Here is a 26,121-nt window from a genome sequence, read left to right on the forward strand (position 1 = left end):
AATCACAACTTTTCATGTGCCTTAAAGGCTTAAATGCTTAAATATGGGGTATCCACTGGTATTGGGCCTGTAATGAATTTGGGCTGGCCCAATTTTCTTCATTATAACATCCATGGGCTGACATTAGCTAGACATGAAGGTCAGGTCCATACCCGTGATATACACGGGAGTTTGTGTGTCTGCTGAGAGAGAGAGAGTGGGGTTTTCTTAACGGGAGAGTTTTGGAAAATAAAATTTCTATGAAGAGAGTTTTGGAAATATAATACCTTAATGGACTGAAAAGCCAACTTGTTATAGGGGGGGGGGGGTATTACTAGGACGGGTTACGGTTACGAAGCGTTAAATAGGGAGATTTGATTATTTCAACGGTTCAATCCATTATTATCTTATCCTACGGTGGGTGTTTGGCCATGCATGATGCACGTTTATGCACATAACCTTTTATTAAAAATAAAAAAAGAGGAAGAGAAAGTATATTACTTCCACCCTCTGATTCCTCCTTTCCATCCCTACCTTGCAATGACTTTATAAATGCCGGGAGGATGTGTATTACTAGCTAATTTTTTTTTTTTTTGGTAAAAGTATTACTAGCTAATAGAGTCATAACATGTAAGGTAACCTATGATTAAAATATTAGAACTAAAATTACCTAATAGTAAGTAATATAGCTTTTAAGACATTTTTGTATTTTAAAAATCAAGAGAGACAAGAAAAATTGAGGGGATAGCAATTTGTAGACACTGGATTAATAAATGATGCAAGTAAGAGGCAGCGTTTTAAAATTCGGAATCGGCCAGAAATGGTACTGCAGCTGTTGGAATTGGCCGAGAATGTAACAATAATAAATCGATAAAAAGGCCGTTAAAAGAAACTGAACAGATCGATAGCTATTTAATTTCAATTTGCAAACATCTTATTAGTCCAATTTCAATATGCAATTTCGATTTCCTTATCTTCTACAGTTCTACTAGTAACTTGGATCTTACATCAGATGGAATCATAGTGAGAGCGACCATTAAAAAGAGGAACGACAATATTATTGAGGGAGAAGAGTATTTTAAGTCTCTTAACCCTCGTGTGTGGTGTGTGTGTGTGGTGTGGCACTCGTGGTGTCTCGAGAGAAGTGAGGCTTTTTTAGGTGCCCCATTCACTTACTCCACCACACATCCCCCCCCCCCCCACCTCACATGATTTTTTTTGGTAGAACACCTCACATGATTCATGAACGACTCAAAGTGTCCTCTTCCGATTGTTTCAGATAAGCCGACCCCATTTATCGGCTTTTACTTTTTTTTTTTCTTTTAAATTTTTAAGCCAACACCAATTCTCTCTCTCTCTTTCTCAAGTTGTTGTTCGATTTTGGAACTCAACTTTGATGAAGAAACCAAAGAGCACAAACTAGCAATCAGGGACAGGGACTATTTACATAGTAAAAGACATTTTTATTTTTCCATATATAGAATCTAAAAGGAAGTTTCCAGTAATTCCTCTTTCCACCTCTTCCACTTTTTCATCCCCCAACCCCACCCTCTCTTTCCTCATCTGGAAGGCATTAGAGGGATTACAGTGAAAACATCATGGTTTCCAGCCAATCCCCAGTTCTACTCATTCATCAGTTTCCCTCCAATTTAAGTCTTTCTTCATCTTACTCTCAACTCAGCTAAAAGAAGAAAAAAAATAGAAAGCTTAAGTTTTTTTTTATTACCCAATCATCTACAGTGATTTGAAGTCTCATCATTAACTCCTATTTCCTTACTAGCAAAGGTCCGAAATATCCTTCATGAGTTGGGATAACTACTTAAACTGCATCAGGCCAACTCTAAAATTTCTAGGGCTTGGCCTAGCCCAGCCCGGCTCACTCAAACTTTTCTTATCAAAGAGTGATTTATATACCATTCCCAATAACAACAACAAATTCAGCCTTATCCCAATTTAATGAGATCAATTATTTATATATTTCATTTTCAAATAACAAATAATATCTTTTTTTTTCTTTTGATAATCAAGCAACGAGTAATATCACTGACAAAAAATAAATGAAAACCTCAGGTAAGTTGCGGAAGAAATAAGGCTAAATAGAATTAAGAAACCAGTCTCTATCATTATTATTGTAACCTAAACTAAAGTTGTGATAGGCTTTAATCTACAGGCCACCCTTGGATTGAATCACCGGGGTCCATCTTGCCTACTTGGAAGAGACAAAGTAAAAACATGTACCAAAGCCTCACTCTATCAAAGGTGAAATTAAGATGTTTGTTGGAAGTTACTATAGAAGTCATGGCAGCATAATTGGCTGCACAAAAATGAATATTAGTAGTGTTCTCATTTTGTTTAGTCTCTTATATAGGATTATATTGAGTAATGTCGATACATGGAGAATGCCAATAAAAAAACTTTCCTTAGCTGTGATCACAGCCAAGCAGTGGGATCCTTGCCAATATGGAAACACTATTTAGAATCTTCCCCTATATGACAGTCATAGAGAGGAGACTCACAGGTATATGAGGGGATGGATGGTCTCAGGCTGTTTAGAATCTTGGCCTATATGACAGTGACACAGTCGTAATATCTACTCACTTGAACTCCCTTTCATCAAGTTCAAGTGACATGATCAGGGGATGGAAGGTCCCAGGGATAACCGATGTGAGACTATTCTATACCATATTAAATAAAGTGGGAATGTCCATAAAATAGTATTCGGCTGTCCTCCAGCCGTGGGCCTGTGGCTGGAGCTGGAGGATCCAACCCAGCAAAAACAAAGGTGTTTGGGTCATTTCACAGGCGAGCCTCCCTATGAAATGACCAAAACCCCCCTGTTTTTGCTGGGCTGGAGGACAGCCAGGTCCCCATAAAACACCACTTGAGGATCCATAAAACAACACTTGCCCAAAGGATATGTTAAAATACATCCAAAATCTCCGATAACTGATGTGGGATTATACCTCTATAACTCCCAACATCTCAATAATTTCCTTTCAACCAAAATGTGAACAGAACACACTATTGTACGTGGGAATTAGATCCATAAACCTGTGTTCGGTAACATTACCCTTACTCTTTCGAACCATCTACAAAGAAAGCAAAAGAAGGAAAAAAAAAAAAAATCTCAACTCTCAAAACAAGAGGAGATCTGATTGTGATGATGGGCTTCTTGTAGTATGGTCCATGCAAACATTGTTAGTACCTATCTACAAACTGTTTGGAGAAAATCCATTTTGCGCACTTACCCTTAAAAAGGGTCCGTACAGAACAGTAGGATCTAATACCCCACCCGTGCAACCATTCTTAGAACCAACTGGTCATCAAGATTCATGTAAAGGCCCATAAAAAATTTGAAAGAGAAAGAATGTCTGGTGCTGGTAATGCAAAACTAGAAAAGCAATAAGATAAAGAGGCAATAATAATCAAAGCTTATGATGGTTTGAAGGAAGCAAAGAAACATATTCCATCAGCTAACCATTTGAAACCCATCTACATCAAACCTACGTAAAGAGAACTCCATGATTCTCCTTTTTTTTCTTTTCTTTTCTTGTTCCGAGTGGAAAATCTTGATGGGCATGTGTCGCTCCCATAGCTCCCCTTTAGGGAACAGACCAGCAAAGTTTTAGGAAAGGTTATTAAGCCTTTACTGCTTAAATTGTATATGAAGGGCATGTAAGATGGATAGAGACAATTGGAATTAGGAACAAAGAAAGGCCAAGTCAAAAAAGACTCAGCTTTATATATATATAGGATATGTGGGTAGGTGGATAGGTGCTTGCCTCTGAAATAAGCTTTAGCTGTTCTCCCATTTTTAGTCTTTTGACTTCAATGTTAGGGGAGAAGCTTTGCTTACAACTTATAAGGAATGTATCAGACGGCACGGTTGGGGGATCTTTATCCCCGTCCATTTTCTCAAATTCCTCCCGTAAGGTATGGAAATGATCATCCTACTCCCTGCTCAAACACACCGTTCGGGTGGCGTTCACCACCTATTAGAGGGACTTGAGGAAATGGACCGGACAGAGAATTGCAGGAGATAATTTTTCGCGAGTTGGGGTTAAGAATTGATATGATTCATTGCCTATTGAATTACTTGAGTACATCTTATGCGTGGAGAGAGAGAGATGTGAATCATTGGAATACTTATTATGTTTGTTGAGATGTTGGAAGTTATAGAGTTATAATTTTACATTAATTTGTCCAGTTCTTTAGTGCCTTCATATACTTGAGGAGTTCTCTTCACCTGATGTTTTAATGTTTAGGGTTGGACACTCCACCATAGCATTAAAGCCTAAATCTTTTTGTTGTCATTCTTAAGTTGTTTGTACCCAAATGTAAAGTCAGGTACGTTTGGAGTTAGTTATAGCCCCACATCAATTTGTTTGGGTCCTTAGTGCCTTTATATATATTTTTGGAGTTGTCTCCACAAAATGCCTTTAAGGTTTTGGGTTGACCACCTACCAACATTAATTCTGGTAGTTGATATGGGGAATCTCCTTAGGGATTCTATTGTTTTTAAATTTTTTTTTTTTTTTTTTTAAGGGTAAGAGAATACTAACTAGTCATGTAGCCCTTGCACCAGTGCAATAGCCAATGAAAGAGCGCACACAGACATTGGTTTTAATTAGATTACCCTATAAAGACCTACCAAACAATCCTCATGTTTATATTGTAGACTGTGTTTTAAAAATCAGAATCGGGACATAATCCGTCAGAGCCAATTCCATCCCGATAGGAATCGGCTCAGGAATCAATCCGATCCAAGTTAAAATATGAAGAAAATAACTAAGAATTGACCGATCGGGATTGGATTAACTGATCCGATTTCTGATTAAAACACTAACGATTAGGATTGGCAGAAATCGGGATCAGTGTCAGCCTATATATCCAAATCCATCGATTTCACGATCTTATTCCTGATTCTTGAAACCATGATTATAGAGGTTTTTTTTTTTTTTTTTTTTTTTTTTTTTTTTTTTGGGGTAAAAGGATTTATTAAAACAAAAATACAACTAGCTACATAGAGAGTTTTTTGTCTGATCATACCATCGAAAACGCACACTGGTAAAGTTATCAATGGCTTCGGGTAGGTCAATATACTAGCTTAAAAGGTTCCAAGGTATACTAAGTAAGTTAGACGGGCTAAGAAAAGCAGAAAGTTCTCTATTGCAACACCACATTTCCTTGAGAGGAATATTCTTGAAACCATGATTGTAGAATTACAGTATAAAGAAAAAATGAGTCCAGAGTTCCTGAACTGCCTGATGAGAAACAAAGATCTAATTAATAAACTAATTAAGAAGAAAATCAATCACAAACAGTATCCGATATGTATAGTTAGCCTAAATAGCTTTTCAGTTCACCTTACCAATTAATTAAGGCTTTGTTTTAGCATTTAGCACATGATAACTGCAAGCAATACATCAAATCTCACTATTTAGGTAATTTTGCTGGTCACACTCCCAATAAATCAGCTAATCAGATTCCTTAAAGAAATCACTCTAGTGAGGCCTAGCTGTACTCTGCAATTGTCCTGGCTTCCAGTTTTGGAAGAAAATCTCCTTAGATTATTCAAATCTAATCAAATAAAGGTCAAAGAATCTCACTTAGCTACCACACTCCATTGGATATCATATCATACTATTTATATAAGTCCATGGACTCATGTTTCTTGGTTACTTTTTCATTTGACTATTTTATCCCTTCTTACTTATTTAAATACCATATTTTATTAACTAATATATTTTTCTTTTATTTTACACTTTTATAAATTATTGGTACCTTTTTATTTCTTTTAATTTTTATATTCAAATATTTTCTCTCAACTTCTCATACCCTCGAGTCTTCGAAAAGCCCTAACCCCTTTCTCTTCCTCGCGGCCTTTCTCTCTTCCCATTCCTTTCAGGCCCCCTCCTCTTCCATGCTCAAGAACGTTCAACCCTTCGTCGTTGGTTATCGTTTCGGCTCTGTTGGAGTTGCCCACAATGGAAATTTGGTGATTTATCGCTCTGTTAGAGCGGGCCTTGAAAAAAATGGCTCCATGCATCTTCAATACTACCTCTGATACAGAGGTTGTTTTCCACTTGATTGCAACATCAAAAACTCGTGTATATATATATTGGACTTTCTCCGATGGAGTTTCCTATTGAAACTCAATCTCCTCTATACAAGGCAACTCAATCACATACAAGGCAAACGCACCAACCATTCTCTTGACAGGTGTTTCTACTGCCATTTACCTCCAAACCCATACCCCTCCCAACCATACTCCCATTCCTTCACTTCCACTTACTATCGTCCCTCCACTCCATATTATGGCTCTCCATCACCTTCTCCTAATCCCCCCTCTTTCTTAACCCGCCCTATCCTCCATCCACTACCCTAACCTGGTACCCAAACACGGGTGCTATTTACCATGTTGCCCCCAATATCCAAGCTTTCTCTTCCTTTGATGGTCACACTGATTCGGACTAACTCCATGTTGGCAACGGTAAGGGTCTTCCCATTTTACATATTGGTCAATCCTCATTACCCTCTCATTCCCCATCTAGTTCTTTATCTCTTCAAAATATTTTGCATGTTCCTTCCATTACTAAATCATTACCGTCTGTTCAAAAATTTTGCATTGATAATCATGTTTATTTTGAATTTCACTACTCTCATTTTTTTGTCAAGGATCAGGTGTCCAAGAAAATTCTTCTCTCTAGACCGAGTAAAGATGGGCTATATATTTTGCAATCCCATCCGTCCTCTCCTTCACCTGCTGTTTCTGCTACTGAACGCACTTTCATTGATGGTTGACATCACTACCTTGGTCACCCTCAAGAAAGTCTTCCTTGATTTATGCTTAAAGAAAATAATATATGCCGTCAGTTATATTGGACTTTCTCCGATTGAGTTTCCTATTGAGGCAACTCATTCACATAATATATTGAATCCCACTCGATCAATCTCTACTTGTATAGCAATGTAATTGCCTAAGGATCTCATGGTTCCCTTGTAACCTCTTGTATATATAATGTCTCATTGAGACTATATTTTATGAAAGAATAAAAGCACCCCCTGGTTTTTGAAAAAACTCAAATGTCCCCCTCTACAGTAACGGTGTTAGTCTACTGTTAGTTATTGGTGTGAAAGGACTATTTTACCCTTGTACTTAAATATTAGAATTAAATTTACAATACTACCCCTTCATCTTCAACATTGGTCAAGGGTAGTTTAGGGATTTAAATTTATTAGCTGACATCATCACTTAACAGCATAAAACTAACATTAGGGACTAATTTATCATTTTGGGGCCTAAACTAGGGGGTGATTTGAGTTTTTTCAAAAACCAGGGGATGATCTGTAATTTACTCTAATATATATAGTTCCTATATCAGAACCCATTAGATTAGATTAGATTAGATTAGATTAAGGGCTCACAGTATCCAGAGTCCAATCAGATTTCCCATCTCCTAAGATCATTTTCTGTTTAGAAAACATGGGGGAAATCCTTGGATGATGGGTTATAAGGAAACCAACCATATGACTTGGAATGTTTCAAAACTGTCATAGGGAGGGGGGTAGCATACATAAAAAAAGCAGCCTAAGCCAATGGAGAGAGACTGAGACATCCTCCATAAAGCAGTGTCAGGTGGCTTATCTTATCTTCTCATTAAGGGTCGAGTAGTGTTTTATATGTTAGCAAGGCCAGAGAAGGTAGCAGCAGCAAGTGATTCTTCAAAAAGCGAATATGGTTGGACTAGTACTTCTCTCCTCACTTTGTTGTTTAGGCCTGTGGTTACGACTAGCTTTGGGTCTTGTCTTCCTATATTTCTTGTTTGTAAAACGTCAGCAGCCTAATACCAAGGACGACAACAGCTTATTACCTCATGGGAACATGGGTTGGCCTTTCTTGGGAGAAACTCTTGCCTTCCTCAAGCCACACAAGTCCAACACTGTGGGCAAATTCTTACAGGAAAGATGCTCTAGGTAGCTGATTCTAGCTCTCTATTGATTTTTTTCGTCTTAACTCACAAAAATCATACCAATTTTGCAAAATTCTTGATTGTATTGAAATGGGCTATCTTCAATTGCTTTCCTTTTTTTGATTTACTGATGAAATGGGTTTTCGATCTCCTATTTTATTATTCTCTGGCCAGGTATGGGAGAGTATTCAAGTCCCATCTATTTGGGTGTCCAACCATTGTCTCCTGTGATCAGGAGCTAAATATGTTCATCCTCCAGAATGAAGAGAAGTTATTCCAGTGCAGCTACCCAAAGGCCATCCATGGAATACTTGGAGACAAGTCTTTGCTTGTTGTGGTTGGTGATGTTCATAAGAAGCTAAGGAGCTTCATGCTTAGCTTTACCAATATCTGTAAGTCAAGATTAGAGTATCTCGATGACATAGATAACCTGGTTACCTCAATTATGGATTCATGGAAGGAGATAAACCAAGTCATGTTTATGAAAGAAGCCAACAAGGCAAGAACCCAGTATCATATCTATCTTTTGAAACATTTAATATATATTTATCATCTTTGATTCCATCTCTTAACTATGCTTCTATGGTATTTATATGACAGTTCACTTTCAATCTTATGGTGAAGCAAATACTTAGCTTGGAACCAGAAGACCCACGAACCTCAATGATACTAGAAGAATTCCTTACCTTCATGAAGGGTTTGGTGTCTCTCCCATTATATGTTCCAGGAACCTCATATGCCAAAGCTGTAAAGGTAACAACTATTGATTTTATATGTAATTAAAGCCTCTTCTTCTTCTTCTTCTTAATGGAATGGGTAATGAATGGGGTTGTGCAGGCAAGAGCAAGGATTTCGTCCACTGTAAGAGCCATTATGGAAGAGCGCAGAAAGGAGGGGGGTGTGGGGCTTGGAAAAGGAGACTTTTTGGATTTGCTTTTGACAAGTACAAACTTAATTGATAAAGAGAAAGTGAGTATTGTAGCAGACCTTCTTCTTGCAGGTTATGAAACCACCTCCACTCTCCTGGCCATGACCGTCTACTTTCTTGGACACTCACCAAATGCTCTTAATCAATTAAAGGTACCAATTCAATCTCTCTCTCTCTCTGGAAATTTTACAAGAATAAAAGATACTAAAAGGGTCTATTGACTTGACTATTATTGATATAAAAATACAGGAGGAACACAATGGAATAAGGAAAGAGAAGCAGAAGAGGGAACCCTTGAACTGGGAAGATTACAAGAAAATGGAGTTCACACAAAATGTAGTAAAGTGGAAGCACTAACAAAAACGCTTCAATATCGATCACTTGCTTCTTGGCTTTGTAGAAATAGGGTCTTTCACTCAAGATGTTACTAACAAAGAATGAGTTTAATTGGTTCTTGGAAACCCATTTCTTGCAGGTTATAAACGAAGCTCTAAGGTGTGGAAACATAGTCAAGTTTGTCCATAGGAAGGCAATCAAAGATGTCAACTTCAAAGGTTAATTTCCACTTGAAATCTCATAAATTAATTTTCTTTTATTTGTTAAAAATGATTTTAAAAAACAAAAGATTGATGAGCAATAATAGAGTTAGTTTGTTTGCATGCAGGGTATTTCATTCCTTCTGGATGGAAGGTTCTTCCCATCTTCACCGCGGTACATCTCAATCCATCCCTCCATGAAAATGCCTCTGAATTCAATCCTTGGAGATGGGCAGTATGTACTTGTCTCTATGTTTTTTCAATACCGTATTTTTTTCTTCCATAAAATAAAAAAGAAAAAATAGGATTTATTCACAGTGAAGAAAGAACCTCAATCCTTGGGGATATTTCAAAAGTTAATTATAATGACTACATTCACTATTTCAGGAGTCCAATCATACAATAAAATAGCCTTCGACCTCGAGGAGATTCTTTCTTCATATAGATAATGGATCTTATGTATCAAAGGCAATGTTTTAAAACCTGATGGACCAAACTGGTTGGACCATTGCGGATCACAATTTAGTTGGTTCAATACTTGAAACTTGAAGGAACCACATCGAACTGTTTTGAACGATTTTGAACCATTCAAACCAGACATTTTGAACCATTTGGTCTAGTTCAATGGCTTGATTTGGAATCTCATCTTACACTTAAAAAGGAAATCTATCAGTATGTTTGGATCTCTTGGCCCAATCTGATCTCACACAAAGGCTCACATATAGCAACCAAGCCCAGCACAATAGTACACCACATTCCAGAGTTGATGCCCAAGGGTTTATGTTGGTTGCGGGGTCTTATATAGTTATATGGATCTGGGTTTTACCTGATTTACCCATAAAAATATGGGTGGGCCGAGTTCCTCATTACCAAAAGAAAAAAAAAACCTTCTATCATGGGATAATTTTGGGCTCAACTCTTCTCTCTCTCTCTACTCTCAAAAGAAAACTAGCTTATAGACATGCATGTGGATGTTGAGATATTTTGATGGCTCTATCTGCTTTGATGCTCAACAGGGTCAAGGGACGAGCAAAAATGTGCAGGCTTTTGGCGGAGGAGTGCGTCTATGTCCAGGTGCCGAGATCGGTAAATTAGAAACTGCATTCTTTCTTCACCATCTTGTGCTTAATTACAGGTAAAAGTTTTACTTGACATATTTTTCTTTAAAGTAAAAAAAAAAATTAGCATAATTGAGTCTAATTCCACCATGATTCATGATACTTTATGTAATTAAGCCTCATAATACAAGCCTAATATTTGCCACATGGCATATTATGAGGGCCCTAACAATTGGGTGGACAAGTAGGTCCTAAGGTATCGACTTGTGGTACACAATTTTGAAATCTATCAGAAAAAAGCCATCTAAAAAAAGTTTGAAAAATGCATTAAATTTACTTTTTGTGTAGAAATATAAAAAAAAATTATAAATGTCAATTTTATGAGAAATGATTGTGAGTAGACGAATGGTGAAAAATATAAAGAAAAACATGAATAAATGGATGGGAGAGTTACTAAAATTAAAAAAAAAAAGAAAAAAAGAAAAAAAAGAAGGTGTACCCAATGCACGAGGCTCCTACCACTGCAGGGTCTAGGAAGGGTCATAATGTACGCAGTCTTACCTTTGCTTTCGCAAAAAAATTGTGAGTAAAAATGCGTACCTAGTAACTAGATTATGTTTGATTAACATGTGGCCTGTCTCTATATATGGTCACAATGGCCAAACAATTACTTCACATGAACACAACTGAGTAGGTGGTCTTTTTTTTTTTTTTTTTTTTTGGGTAGAAACTGATTGGGTGGCCTAGGATCTTTGATGAAAAGTTCAAATATTTATGGTATGCAGATGTGTCACCTTCCATACTCGAAGTGTTGATGGCGTGTTATTTAGAACTCAAATAAAAGACTAGTCAACTTTGAAAACAATTTAATGTGGAAGAGTGCTGTGTCTAACACTTGTGTGTGGTTCTTTTATGGTGTTGCTTTCAGATGGAGAATCGAAGGTGAAGACTATCCTGTTGCCTACCCTTATGTGGAATTCAAAAGGGGTCTGCCTTTGGAGATAGAACCAATTTAAACAAAACTAGTTCAATTAGCTAATATATGTTTACCATAATAAAGGGGAAAAAAAAAAAGAGGATAAGCAATGTTGTTCAATTACTTCTCCGATATTTATCTGTTTCGCCTGATTGTAGTCTGTGTATCATTTTCCTTTATTTTCATGCATCCAAATTTCAAGGATACTATCTAACAAAGGATGGGTTATGAGAAGAGGAAAGCGGAAACAACCATTGTTCTAGGTGTAGAATAACGATGAATTTACAACTAGAAAAAAAGAATGCTACCAGGCTGTGTTTCCCTGGGCCGCCATGTAGCCTGGGAGCCATCTCCTCCCAAATTACTAACATTTGACAACACTTGGGCTAGCAGCCAACTTTGGATCATGTTCATCTTCACCAATGGTGAATAGAGTATCTCTTTATCCATTATTTTGGGGGTTGAATGAAATTCTTGGAATAATGGAAAGAGCATTATGAATATTCGTTTAGCTGGCCGGAGGGAGAGTAATAATGATATCCAAGTGGTGGGATTATCTCACTCAGGGTGAGAGCAACTCTCTCCTAAATTTATTGCACAAGAAAGAAAAGTATGTTGAGGGTTGATGTTTTGTACTCTTGGGTTGTTGGCTACCTCCAAAAGACCGTTAAAAGCTCGTAGGATTAGTATTGCAAGTTTATCTTTTTTGTTTTTGGTTGGTAAAGATGACTGTAGAGTTATTAGAAGGAAAAACTGAAGACACAGTTCCTGAGCTGTACTTCCTTACAATTAATCCCACCTTACCAAGACTTTGTTTTAGCATTTAACACATGAAACGGTGCAAGCCATCATCAAATCTCACCGGTGCTGTGTTTAGGTGTGTACTTGCACCATACACAGTCCAATGCTGCACCTAAAAAGGGCGGAAAGGATCAGGGGCAGCATCGGTCTTTTTGTGATGGATTGTGTCTAGGTGTAGGTACATGTTCAGGCACAACACTGGTTAACGTTACTTTTTCCAATAAATTGGCTGTTTTAGATTTCATAACTAATTAATAATATTTTCCTATTACTGAAATAAAAAATAAAAAATAAAAAATATTTGCCATATTTATTCCTACATTAAAGGTAGGCCCTCTGGAAAATTAAAATTATCGCCCCTAGTACAGGGGGCGGTCAAGGTCGCATCATGTGGCTGGGGCACCGCCCATGTGTGCATAGTGGGCCCCATCGTGCACACATGGGTGGTGCCCAACCGCACGATGTCACTTGACCGTCCCCAATACTGGGGGTGATAAAAAGTGGGCCCTCTACAATGAATTACTGTGTTGAGGCCTATACTCTGTAATTGTCCGGGCTTCCGGTTTTGGAAAGAGAATCTAAAGTCTTAAAGTCGTCTAAACGTTAACAAAAACCAAAAAAAAAAAATGAAAGTCGTCCAAACGGACTTAGGATTATACCAATCTAACCAAACAAAGGTCCGAAGAAAAAAAAAAAAAAAATCCTCACATTATTTTTTAGATTCTTCCATTTGAGTAGATAATCAAATATATTAAAAAAAACTAAGAAATACAAGTGATAATGCACAAACACCTGCCACCTTAGCATCAATTATCAAGTCTTCTTGACACAGCTTAAACTGAAATATCTTATCATCTCACGGTTGTAACAGTATCTATCCACTTGTAACAAACAAATCGTAACAACCTAGGACTCTCTGTATACTGAATATTATAAATACAAACCACTACCCACCCACAATGGGTAACAAGATTGATACGTCAATGGTTAGAGCTAGAGGAAGAAGACGAGAGAAGAAGAAGAAGAAGACGGAGAGAGAAAGCAGATTGACAGAGAAAAAGAGAAATAGAGTTAATTCTTCATTGCCCTTCACAATCTCTTGCTTTACATTATATAATCATATTCTACCAAATTACCCATCTACCCTTAATAGACTAACACAACACAAATTACCCATCTACCCCTAATAGACCAAACCCAACACAATGACCCAACTACCTATGATCGTATCATTGTCTTCCCCTTCAGAACCTTGTCCTCAAGGTTCAAACAATATCACAAACAGGTGATGATCGATGCCAGATGTAGCTTATTTTGTGTGACTATTTATTGCTTAAACCTATGAAAGCATGTAGCTTCTTTGCAATCCGTTCCCCAACTTCAATGTTGGTATGAACTCGACAACCTCCCAAGAGTGCACCCCATACAGCTCCATCGCTCGTTGTGCATAAAGCAACGGAATGCTGGCGATAGGGTCTAGCTGCACAAAAATCCATCCTTCTGATGTAGCAAACAGCACGCATTCCAGCCCATATACCAAACCAATTGCAAAGTAAATATCTAGTATCATACTATCCGATCAGCACTCATTAAATTTTGGTAACATGTGTTGAATTGTGAGCTCCATTACTTCAAACCCAATAATCAACTCCCACAAAAGGGGCTGATTGCGGATCATTATGGCCTTACCCCATCATCCAAGAATATGAGCTAACCATGAATGCAAATGCTTGCAAGAAGGAGTGGAGTGCAGGATTGTAATGCTCACAATGTTGGGAAGCTGGGTCCAGAACGGAGTCGCAACCGAAACCTGGTGAAGACCATGAAACCGAGTCTATAAGCCCCATTTTATCAAACACCAAATGGGCAACTTCAAAATCATCGCATTTCATACGCATATCGACATACCCAATCGATGACCACTTGCATTGGCTACAGGAGAAGGTGATGGAGCTCGTAAGTCCGACGGTAAAATGAGACCTGAAGGCTTCAAAGCTGAACGGGACCTCGTGCCATTTTGACTAGTGGTGGGCGGAAAACCTCTGCAGTAGGATTCTTCACTCCCCAACCATCTCGTCTCCTTGCTTCAGATTCCACCACATCGGGGTAGTAGGCAACTTCAGTACACCACGAAGCTGCGACACTGCTAAACTCCTCGTCCTCATAACCAAAACTTCGACGAAATCCCTTCCCAGTTAACGGAATTCTGCCGGTGGCGATCTCGCCAAGCAGATCGAGTGGGCAATACCCATTCATCTTCCATTTCTTTGGAACCCCTGGATTCTCGTCATCGTCAAAACCAGGCTCTCCTACTTTGCATCGCTTGAGAGTAGGCATTTTGAATACAACAAACAAAACACCACGAGATACGCACAGGGCACAGAATGCATTTGAAGAAATGGGAAGAAAGAGAAATTGGAATCCATGGCGTCCATATAGTCCGGACCTTCGCTGGTCCAACAGCTGAGACGCCGACAGCTGGATACACGCAGAGGTGGTGGAGGTTCCGGTGGTGGCCTACTGATCCAGTCCGCTGCTCTCCCTATCCCTGTCGTATCCACGAACATCTTCAAGGCATTCGTAGCATGCACATCAGCGGCAGACTTGCCGAACACAATCAGAGGCCGCTCAGAGCTTCGAAGCAAGATCCTTGATAGACCAGCGAGACCATGAACACAACCAGAACCTGAAGCGGTGAGAAGAAAATCAGCAAAGGGAACAGGGGAGGGAGTGAGATGAACGGATTTGGAAGCGATGGTTGCTGGCTCTTCAAATGGTCTCTGATCCAATGCAACCGGATTCTGGCCAATGATGGTACGAATCAAAGCCCCATCAATTTCAGCCAACAAAGCACCAGAATCAACTTCTTGCGCCAGAGATTCAAGATCTGCCATGGCCTTGGAATTTTCTTTGTCGATTAATTCGCGTACCAGACGTTGAAGTTCCTTTGATTGCTCATTGATTGCCACAGAACTAAGCCGCAGATCTGATACGTTGTTTAGTATCTTACAGCAGTTCTTCTTGCAATCATGCAACAAGGCACGAATATCCTTCAATTCCTGAGCAAGGGTGAACCATGGGCTAAGGTGGAGTCCATCAGCCATGATTAGTTGCCGATTTCTCTCAATGAGCAATGATACGTCAATGGTTAGAGACAGAGGAAGAAGACGAGAGAAGAAGAAGAAGAAGACGGAGAGAGAAAGCAAATTGACAGAGACAAAGAGAGAAGTAGAGTTAATTCTTCATTGCCCTTCACAATCTCTTGCTTTACATTATATAACCATATTCTACCAAATTACCCATCTACCCTTAATAGACTAACACAACACAAATTACCCATATACCCCTAATAGATTAAACCCAACACAATGAACCAACTACCTATGATCGTATCAAAGATCATCATCACTTTAACAAGGAACCTCCAAGAGAAGAAGAAACAAAAGAAAAAAAAAGAAAAACCATACAAAGCTTCTTCCATCCTCAAGGGTGTAAAACCTAACACGATGTAGAGAAGAATGGAAATCGCAAACAAAATCACACAATGCGCATAAGGATTTAAGTGATTCGGTAAGGTTGCCTACGTCCACAGTGAGATGAGATCTGTTTCATTATCAATGGAGAATAGGGTTACAATCGTTTGCTCCTCATGCCCCTCTCAGATTTTCATTACAGAGAATAGAACTCTTGCTACAGATTTATAGTAAAATCCTATATAAGAAATTTACCGAAATACTCATATAGCGGTCCAATCATCAAAAGTTAAGACACTAATCCTCAACAAGAGGGACATATCATTTTCTATCATTGTAGAACTATTCTGTTGGTTCTATGTGAAAATAAACTAATACTTTATTAGAGTAAGAAGAGCAAGTGGATTGGAGGACTACAAGAAACTATATATCTATCTTTTTTTTTTTGAGTAAAAACTATATACCTATCTTTTTTTTTCCGTACATCTGCTTTAAAGGGCAAAATATTGTAAAATAGAAGTATGCCCATATATTTGGATTTACTGACGCCTCACCACTACTTCTCTTATCTTTTCATGTTCTTCATAAATTTCTTCTTCTTCTGCTACTGAGGCAATATCATCTGAGAATTCAACATCAAGGTTATTGTTGCGGGAGGAAGGGAGGATGGAAGTGACCACCACGATGGGACTTGGCTCCTGTCTAGCACTCTGCCCGGGCTGCACATGCAGTGCCGGACAGAGTGAGGCGTGAAAAGACCGTCTCACCTCTGCCTGAGCGCCTTGCCCCAGCAAGGGTGAGGCGATCTTTCCACGCCTCACTCTGTCCGGCGCTGCGCATGCAACCCGGGCAGGATGCTGGATAGGATCTTTTTGGACCTCGATGTGCTCCAAGTCTCTAGAAGTGTGCCTAGACACATCCATCTCTTTCCCCTTACCCCACAGAGCCACATATAATCCCACCACTATCAATGCTGCCCCTATCAAACTATAAAAATTTTGTAAGAATAATTGGAATCATATCACCACAGTTAGTGGAATGGCATTTTTAAGGAAAATAGTTTTTACCTTCCAACATGTAGCTTTTCATTGAGGAGAAAGATGCCCATGACTGACACCGCCACGAGTTCCAATGGATTGAAAACTGCTACAAACATTGCACCCCTTGCCCTTACACCCCACACTGTCATTGTAAAAATCAGGGCCGTTGCCAGTATTCCCTACACCACCAACACCAAAACCATATATAACACACCATTCATCAAACTAATTAAGCTTCAAATCTTCAATCATCAAGAGGTAATAAAACAAGAAAACAATTAATTAAGTTTAATTGCATTTGTTTTCCATCCGAAATCAAATTAATATATACGTACCGCATATGCTACGCTCCAAAGCCTAATGTTCCACCCAAGCTTCCATTCATTCCAGTTATTACTCCCCATGCATAGAGCATATATGATGCTCTGTACTGATCCCATAAAGCACATTAGAGCCGTGCTTGATAAGTCGCATGGATACCTCTCGCTCATCATCGCCTGAAAAGCCCAAAAAAAACATCAACCCCAAAATGGGGAAATTCCAAGGTTAGTTAATAAAGGGTACTTTGGATATTCCACTTGGAATGTCATTGTAAAAGCATATATATAATATACCTGAACAATCAGCCAGAGTGCATAACATAAACAACAACCAAGGGACAGTAACGAGGCCAACACACGATTATGTGAATCTGATGTGGAGGCTTGTTTCCCAGCTCTATGATGAGTAAGGTCAACTTTTGTTGAGGAAATGTTGACCACTGCTCCTTTATAGAAGGTTAGCACCATCGCACCTCCTATTCCTATGGCAGTCCCCACCAACTTTGCTCTCCCTGCTAGGGTTCTAATCCCCAACCTTTCTTGCCTTCAATGGTAACAACATACAATTAATCACTATCTTATATTAGTAAACGTATGAACTCAAAAAGGATTGAAGTAAGAAAACTAAAAAACACAAAAAACTTACCGCAAAATCACCGCGATAATGTAAGTTGTGGCTGGAACAAGATTTGTCATGGCTGTTGCAAATGTTGTTGATGTTAACGTCAAGCTTGACACGTAGAGATTCTGAGTTAGCGTTGCCCTGCTCAACACAGGAGCCACACGACTAAGGCTCTCTCTTTGGTATAATTTTTATTTTTGTTTATGACATATTTTAAAAAAATCACAATGAAAATCATCGTTTGTGTGTCTATTTTAGTCACTCCTTTGTTGCATGTGGTTTACAGTTTGCTTTCTCTTTCTACTAATTAAGTGGTAATAAAAATGAAATTTAGGTTTTAACAAACCTAGGTTTTGGGGTCTATATGATTGGGTAATTAAGGACGGGTGTGGGTGAATATTGAAGACGTACAATAGGCCGGAATAGGTTAAGGTTCAGGGATCATTCCAAGGGTCTGAAATTGGTTTCTTCTAGCTAGCAGCTGGTAAATTAAAAAAATATTGTAAAAACTAGGATTTCAGCTTGGGTAAGGGAAAGGGTTTTCATTTGGGTTAATGAATGGAGGTTAGGATTTAAGTGCAAGGAAGACTGAGACTTGAAGAGTAGTAACAAGAAGCATACAATTAACTCTATTTAGAATTATATCGGCACCTGATTTATGATATAGAATGGGCACAATTAAATCTAAATACTAAAACATAAATGAAGAGAACCAGCTCAAACTAGGGGTGCAAGTTTGACCCTAACAACCTGACCCTGCCCTGGCCCGCCCTAAGCCCGAACAAGGCTTGGGTTGAGATACCTTGACCCTGAGGGCGGGTCAGGGTCAGGAATTTCTGGCCTTGAGTCAGGGTCGTGCCGGGTCAGGGTTGAGGCCTCGGGAGAAGCCCGTCCCAGCCCAACCCGACCCTGTCCTCTATTTTTTGTTTTTGTTCTTGTTCTTTCTTCTTCTTTCTTTTCTTCTTCTTCTCAACCTAGCAAGTCCATGCATCTTCCTTTCCCAGCCTAACCAGCCCATTCATCTCCCTTTCCCAGTTTGGCCAGCCCATACATCTCCATTCCCCTCCATGGTTAGCGCCAATATGGGTCAGCCTGGCCCGACCCTAAGGCCGGGTCAGGGTTGGATTTTTCTGGCCCTGAGTCAGGGCCGAGTTAGGCCTGGGCCCAGCTAAATGGACTCAGGGTTGGGCTGGGCTTTTAAAAGGCCCGACCCAACCCGACCCTATTGCAGCCCTAGCTCAAACTGGACCAGAAATAACCAAAATTACAAAAATACCTTTAAAAACCAAAATGGGAAAGGGTACATGGACCCAAGGGTGATCCCATATATGCCCCTCTAAAAAATCAATCCCATAATTCATGTGTCTCTCTATTTATTTATTTTTTGGTTAAGGTAAGTCTATTGATATTCTCGTGTGGAGCACTTAGCTGGAGGATTACAAAGTTCCCTCAGCCACAGAGTGGAGAGTGGCCAAAGCGTCGTACATGAAACGTGGCCTTCCTGGATAGAGCGTCCGCAACTAAGTTGCTCCCCAAAATCTTGAATCTTGAGATGGAAACAAGGGCAGCTGGATTTTGAGGATGGCTTCACGGGTTGAGGGGCTAAAAAGGGAGTTTAGAGCATGCAGGTTCCAGCGCCTGGACTCTTGGTCTATTAAGATCAGAAACCCAATATTAATACCCACTTCCTCTTGCGTCTTCTTCTAGGATAACAAAATCCACAAAAGGGATGGATGGAATCCATTAGTCACCCCATATCCGGATCAGAGTACCAACTCCCACCTTCCATATAAGAGACCTTTAAGAAGCACTTTTTTCCCTTCCATCAAACTTCTCCAAGCCCAAGAAGAAGAAGGGCTGCTGCCCATCTTTGCCTGAAGAAAGGAGCATCTCGGGAAGTAAATAGATTTCATAAATACACCATCATTTAACTTCAACCTTCTTCCCATTTCCATACGGAACAGTTCACATGCATGAAAACCATCTCACTTGAATACACATCAACGTTATGAGTCAACTAGAATTTAGTGTGTAATCTAATTTGTGTGCACAATATTAGTTTTCTGCACTTGATGTCCCCATCCTTATTATCAAATCAGATGCTACCCTCAATTGTTGAAATTTGTTTGAATCATATCACAAGTATGATAGTCATCTTTGTTCTATAGTTGGAAAATCAGATTTTGACTCCGGCGAGTCATTCGAGTCGAGTCAAAATTTTAAAAAACCTGATCATGAGTCATGTAAATTCGATCAGGGTAAAAAATGACCAGACTCGATCTTAACACTCCCGAGTCAAATAAGACTATCTTTTTACCTGAGTCACCACGAACTCGGCAAGTCTAATTATTTTTTTAACAATAAATAGTTGACTACTTCATTGATTAGTAAATAAATTAATAAATATAATAATTACTAGTATAATTGAAAAATAAATTCTTTCTTGTAATTCACAAACTTTATATTAATTCCAATAATCCAATTAACTATCTGCATTCATTTAAAATCTGTGTCGCTATATATAGTTGATGAATTAGTAGTTATCTTTTAAAACTCTCTCTCTCTCTCTCTCTCTCTCTCTCTCTCTCATATGTAATAAGTTTCATCTGTTGTACAACTCTTTAAATACTGTGCTTCATTCGGTACTGTAAAATTCTATAGTGATTAACGAAATGTGAGTGGTTAATTAACATCATTCATTAAAGTGAATAGGTTATATCATGCCATATGAGTGCTGTTTGTTTTCTCATACGTTATTAATTAATACTTTAAACCTTTAAAGTATTAATTAATAAAAGTATAGTATTTTAATAGTGTATTAAAAAAAATCATGACTCGATTTGACTAAGTTTGATCAGGTTGAGTCATCAGGTTTTTTGAAAGGCGAGTCGAGTCAGAAAAATCTGATTTTCCAACTATGCTCTGTTCTGAAAATTTTAAACCATTTTACGCAGATGATATTAAATATCAATTCTGAATAAATCTTTTTAACCCTTTATTTCATTAATTTCAGAATTTCCATGTTTTGCCCGCCAGACACCCTTAACTAAATAATTACTATGTGTGTAGTAGTCTATCTGTCATTAATGTTTTTTAAAGGATCCGCTTTTCGTGTTAATCAGCTAATAAAGTGGAAGATAATGTAAAAAATATAGTGAAGACCCATCCTGATCGATCCTCCATGGCCGGGCAGCCGAGCGCGGCCATTGTGGGTAAGGCCTCACACAGGCAGGGGCAAAATGACTGCCTTAATTACCCATTGGCCCAATTAAACACCCTACCCGGGTGGGATCCACGCCCTATCTATCTGAGGCCGCACAATGGCCGTTAGGCTGCCCGGGCGTAGGGGATCCAAAAATTGGGTCATCCTGATGATGGAATGATTTTCCTGGTGTTGAGGCCCTCTTTATTGTTGCCATGCAAGCGCAGAGACTTTTGTATCCTAGGTCATCTTTCAAGTACCCAAACAATCGAGATGGACAACTTGATCATGGTGTCTAGAATAGAGGTTGGAGAGTTAAACTTACCCAAGTAAACCGCACAAAAAAGCTTGAAAAATCACCATCCACGTCAATCTTGGTCTGGTATTTCTGCATGTAAGAGCAAAGAGATTAATGATCATTCATATAAAGCTAGTAAAAATCTCCAAGGACGCAAGGAAAAAAAAATGGTGACTTCAATTAAGTTTAAAAGTAAAGGAATAAGTAGTTAACCTTTCAACGACTAAAGCAATCGGCGCTAAGAAAATTGTTGCTGTTAGGCATCTATATGCCACCAGAATGCTCATGTTCATGCCGTCATTTTCTGCCATTTTTATGAAAATATTTAGACCAGCAAATATCAGTTGCACTAGAACCATTACTGTTATGGCTTTCAAACCAGCGATAACGGTGCTGGGATTACGAGCCATTAGTAACAGAGTGAAGAAAAAATAATAAAAACAAAAACGAAGGAAGTTGGAGGGTAAGTAGGAGGAAAGGAGATAAAGGAAGCCGGAGGGTAATAGGAAGAAAGGAGAAAAAAGAAGTCAGTATCCTGCGGGGCTTGGGAAGGATCATAATGTATGCAGCCTTACCTCTGCTTTCGCTTAAGAAATTGTAAGTAAAAACGCGTACCAAGTAACTAAATTATGTTTGATGAACATGTGGCCTGTCTAGGTAGCGTCCTTTATATTCTATGTATGGTCACAATGGCCAAACAACTACTTCACATGAACACAACTGAGTGGGTGGTCTATTTTTTTATTTCGGTAAAAACCGATTGGGTGGTCTAGGATTTTGATGAAAAGTTCAAATATTTATGGTACGCAGATGTGTCACCTTCCATACTCGAATTGTTTTTTTTTTTTTTTGATGGAAATTCCATACTCGAATTGTTGATGGCTTGTATTTGATGAGAACTCAAATAAAAGACTCAACCTTGAAAACAATTTAATGTGGAAGGGTAATGTATTAACACCCTGTATGGTTGTTTTATGGTTTTGCTTTCAGATGGAGAATCAAAGGTGAAGACTATCCTGTTGCCTACCCTTATGTGGAATTCAAAAGGGGTCTGCCTTTGGAGATTGAACCAATTTAAACAAAACTAATTCAATTAGCTAATACATGTTTACCATAATAAAGGGAAAAAAAAAAAAAAAGAGGATAAACAATGTTGTTCAATTATTTCCCCGATGTTAATCTGTTTCACCTGATTATTGTCTATGTGTCATTTTCCATTATTTTCATGTATTCAAATTTCAAGGATACTATCTAACAAAAGGTGGGTTAGGAGAAGAGGAAAGGGGAAACAAACGTTGTTCGGGCCTGCTTAAGAATAAATAATGAGGTGTCGGTTTTGGATCCTTCAAACCCCAAAGTAAGTAGATAGGCACTCAATCTTTGAAACCAAGCCCTTGGCGCTTGCTTCAAACCATACAACGCCTTATGTAACCGGCATAGATACTGTGGTTTAGTGGGATCAATAAATCCTTGAGGCTGTTTCATATAAACTTCCTCCTTGAGTGTTCCATGTAAGAAAGCATTACTTACATCCAATTGGCGCATCTCCCAGTTGTTTGCTGTCGCCAAGGATAACACAGTCTGAACTGTAGTAGGCTTTACCACAGGACTAAATGTCTTTGTGTAATCGATACCTTCCTGCTGGTTGTAGCCTTTGGCCACTAATCGGGCCTTGTAGCGCTCAATCGTACCATCTGCTTTTCTTTTTATTCGAAACACCCACTTAGAGCCAATTACATTCTGATGGGACTGTGGTGGAACTAAACTCCAAGTTCCATTTTTTAACAGTGCATTGAACTCCATTTCCATAGCTGTCCGCCACTTATCATGTTTGTTAGCCTCTGTGAAACAAGTAGGTTCAACCTCAATGGGCCCTTCTGTTAAGTGGGCAGATGGCAAAGGATAACGTGTTGATGGCCTTGGATTGGATCTTAGTTGCATCGGGTGAGTCCTTGTGAGAGGCGCTGCAAGTAAATGACTCTGGGCTTGTGAAGATATTGAATTAGGAGGCAAGGAAGGTTGTGGATCTGCAATAACCCCTGCAACATTATTCATAGCATTTGATCCTCGTTCGTTAGTAGATGGGGTAGGGATCACATCAGCATTGGCAATAAGTGGTGAATAATTGTAGGTAGGCGGGGAGAGTGGAGATGATGAAGGTGTAGTATGTGAAGTCATACCAGATGAAGTGCCTGCTGTTTCTTGGACCTGTAACGGACGTGTATCAAAGGTGGATATTGATAACCATGGTTGAGGTGGGAGTGAATGTGGTTGTGTGCTTTGGATATGAGTGGCAAAAGGAAAGTGATCCTCAATAAACTAAGCATGGCGAGCAATGTACATGCGGTTTGTTTTTAGATCCAAACATCTGTAGCCATGATGCAGAGGACTATATCCCATAAAAACACACAAAGTAGAGCGGAGAGAGAACTTATGAGAATTATAGGGGCGCAAGAGAGGATAGGCAGCACAACCAAAAATTTTGAAGAAAGAATAGTTGGGTGTAAGATTATACAAGACTTGTATAGGAGATTTATTTTTGTGAAGAACAGTGGGTAAACGATTTATGAGATAAATTGCAGTTTCAAAAGCAAACGACCAATATTTTAGTGGGATGGAAGCATGAGCAAGAAGTGTTAAACCTGTGTCTACCACATGTCTAATTTTACGCTCCGCAGCCCCATTTTGCTCATGCGTGTGAGGACATGCAACTCTATGAATAATACCACATTTGTTAAGAAAGGTATTCAATTTTTGAAATTCCCCACCCCAATCTGATTGGAATTGTTTTATTGGTCTTGAAAATTGTTTCTCCACCATTCGTTTAAATTGTTGAAAAATAGAAGGAACAAGAGAACGATTTTGAAGTGGATAATACCAAGTAAATTTGGAGAAATCATCAATGAAAAGAACAAAATATTGAAAACCATTGACCGAGGAACGGAGCTGGACCCCATACATCGCTAAAAATTAAATCAAGTGGTGCGAACTAATGCTACCGGTGATGTAATGATGCTTTATGGGATTTGCCAAGAAAACAAGATGCACATTTATTTATTTTATTGGAAGAACAAGGTAAGACTTGAGAATGAATCAATGCATGTACTGTGCGTGGTTGAGGATGTCCCAACCTAGCATGCCACACATTGGCAGAATTTTGAACATCAGAGTGGGCGGTGTTGGCTGAAGGTGATGGAGGCTTGAAGCTCGGCAATTGATACAACCCGTCCTTAAGAGATCCTTGAAGCAGAGGCGTTTTTGTCACCTGGTCCTTCACAATGAAATGAAAAGGGTGAAATTCAAAGAAACAGTTATTATCCTTTGTGAAATGATGAACAGAAAGTAAGTTTTTGGTGATTTTAGGGACATGGAGTATGTTGGTGAAATGAAATAAATTATTAGATGGAGAACGGATATGAGAAGAGCCAATATTGCTAATGTTTAATCCAACCCCATTACCTACGCGCAAGGAATCATTACCATTATATGGTGCAGAGATTTGCGGTTATGATATCCTGTGTGACATGATGGGTTCGCTGTGTCGGGAACCAATCGCTCATGGACGGAGGAGTAGGTAATATGCCACCATATTAGCAGATGGTGATGGATTTGTTGGAGGTGGATTGGTGTAGCGGAAATAACATTTGCTAGCAATATGGTTGAACTTGCTGCAGATCTGGCAGCGATCTCTTCTATTTCTTTGCCGCTGTCCTTGTGCTCGGTTGGAATAATTAGTAATGCTAGAGTTTGTAGGGGAAGCATTTGAAGTGAGTGCCGATGTTGTGGCAGAGTGGGTGGTGGTACATGAGTAAGATTTGCTTCAATGGGTACCGAGCACTCTTCAACCGTAGTTCATGACTCAAGAGTAATCGATGAAGATCATGAAAAGTGAGAGGTTCGATCTTTGTAGAAAGAGCAGCGACAATATCGCTAAAATCAGGTCCAATGTTTTTGAAGACAATAGCATTTAATTCCTCATTGGAGAGAGGACGATTGGCTGCAGCAAGTTGATCGGATATATATTTGACTTCGCGAAGATAAGCGAAGCGGACTTATCACCTTTGGTGAGGTTTTGCACTGCATATGGAGTTGGAGAACACTGGTATGTGAGAGAGATCCGATCGCAGATTGGAGAGCACTCCGGATTCTGCGAGATGTGTCGAGCCCGACGACATATGGCAATACTCGGTGAGAGTGATGAAATTATCGTGAGTACGTGATCTTTCCGAATCCAATCGAGTAAGCGGGATTTGGAATTTCTTGAGAGATTCAGCAGTAGTATGATGCATGGGTGGGCATTTAATTGTGCCATCGATGTAACCCATGAAGTCTTGGCATCGAAGAAGAGGAAACAATTGTGTTTTCCACATAAGAAAATTATCACAGGTAAGTTTCAAGGTTAAATGATGCTGAAACGCAGGTGTTGAGGAAGAAGAAGACATTGTTGAGGAAGAACGATTCTTTGCGTAGATGAATGCTAAGATAGAGTCGTTGAAGAAGGCAACAGATTACCAGGAATCGATAAGGTCGATCGATACCATGTGAGAGATAGAGAGTTTGAATTGGAATGAATCTCACCTTGCCCACTTTGTTGGGTAGTGATGATATTTATAAACTTGAATTCAAAGTGTTGTTACATTCGTATCTGTTACAATGGGATAAACCCAATTAGTTACAACAGCTAGTTTTAGATAAGTGTTGTGACTAATTCAAATAAAATTGAATATTTGAAATACCAACGGATCCTTATCCTTAACACTAGGTGTAGCACAACGATGAATTTACAACTAGGAAAAAAGAATGCTACCAGGCTGTGTTTCCCAGGGCTGCCACGTAGCCTGGGAGCGATCCCCTCCCAAATAACTAACATTTGACAACACTTGGGCTAATAGCCAACTTTGGATCATGTTTATCT

General features: G+C 39.0%; 1 protein-coding gene across 1 annotated transcript; it reads left to right on the forward strand.

Annotated features, from left to right (window-relative positions):
• Window positions 1–7,717: 7,717 nt before the first annotated feature.
• Window positions 7,718–22,285, forward strand: LOC122654025 (cytochrome P450 724B1-like). Its single transcript, XM_043847997.1, has 9 exons — window positions 7,718–7,956; window positions 8,127–8,451; window positions 8,553–8,705; window positions 8,790–9,032; window positions 9,130–9,216; window positions 9,356–9,434; window positions 9,545–9,651; window positions 10,433–10,551; window positions 22,197–22,285. Exons 1-9 carry the CDS (start codon window positions 7,718–7,720, stop codon window positions 22,282–22,284), a joined length of 1,440 nt encoding a protein of 479 aa, XP_043703932.1. The 3' UTR covers window position 22,285.
• The last annotated feature ends 3,836 nt before the right edge of the window (window positions 22,286–26,121 follow it).

The sequence above is a fragment of the Telopea speciosissima genome, chromosome 3, assembly GCF_018873765.1.
Source record: "Telopea speciosissima isolate NSW1024214 ecotype Mountain lineage chromosome 3, Tspe_v1, whole genome shotgun sequence".
Lineage (NCBI taxonomy): Eukaryota > Viridiplantae > Streptophyta > Magnoliopsida > Proteales > Proteaceae > Telopea > Telopea speciosissima.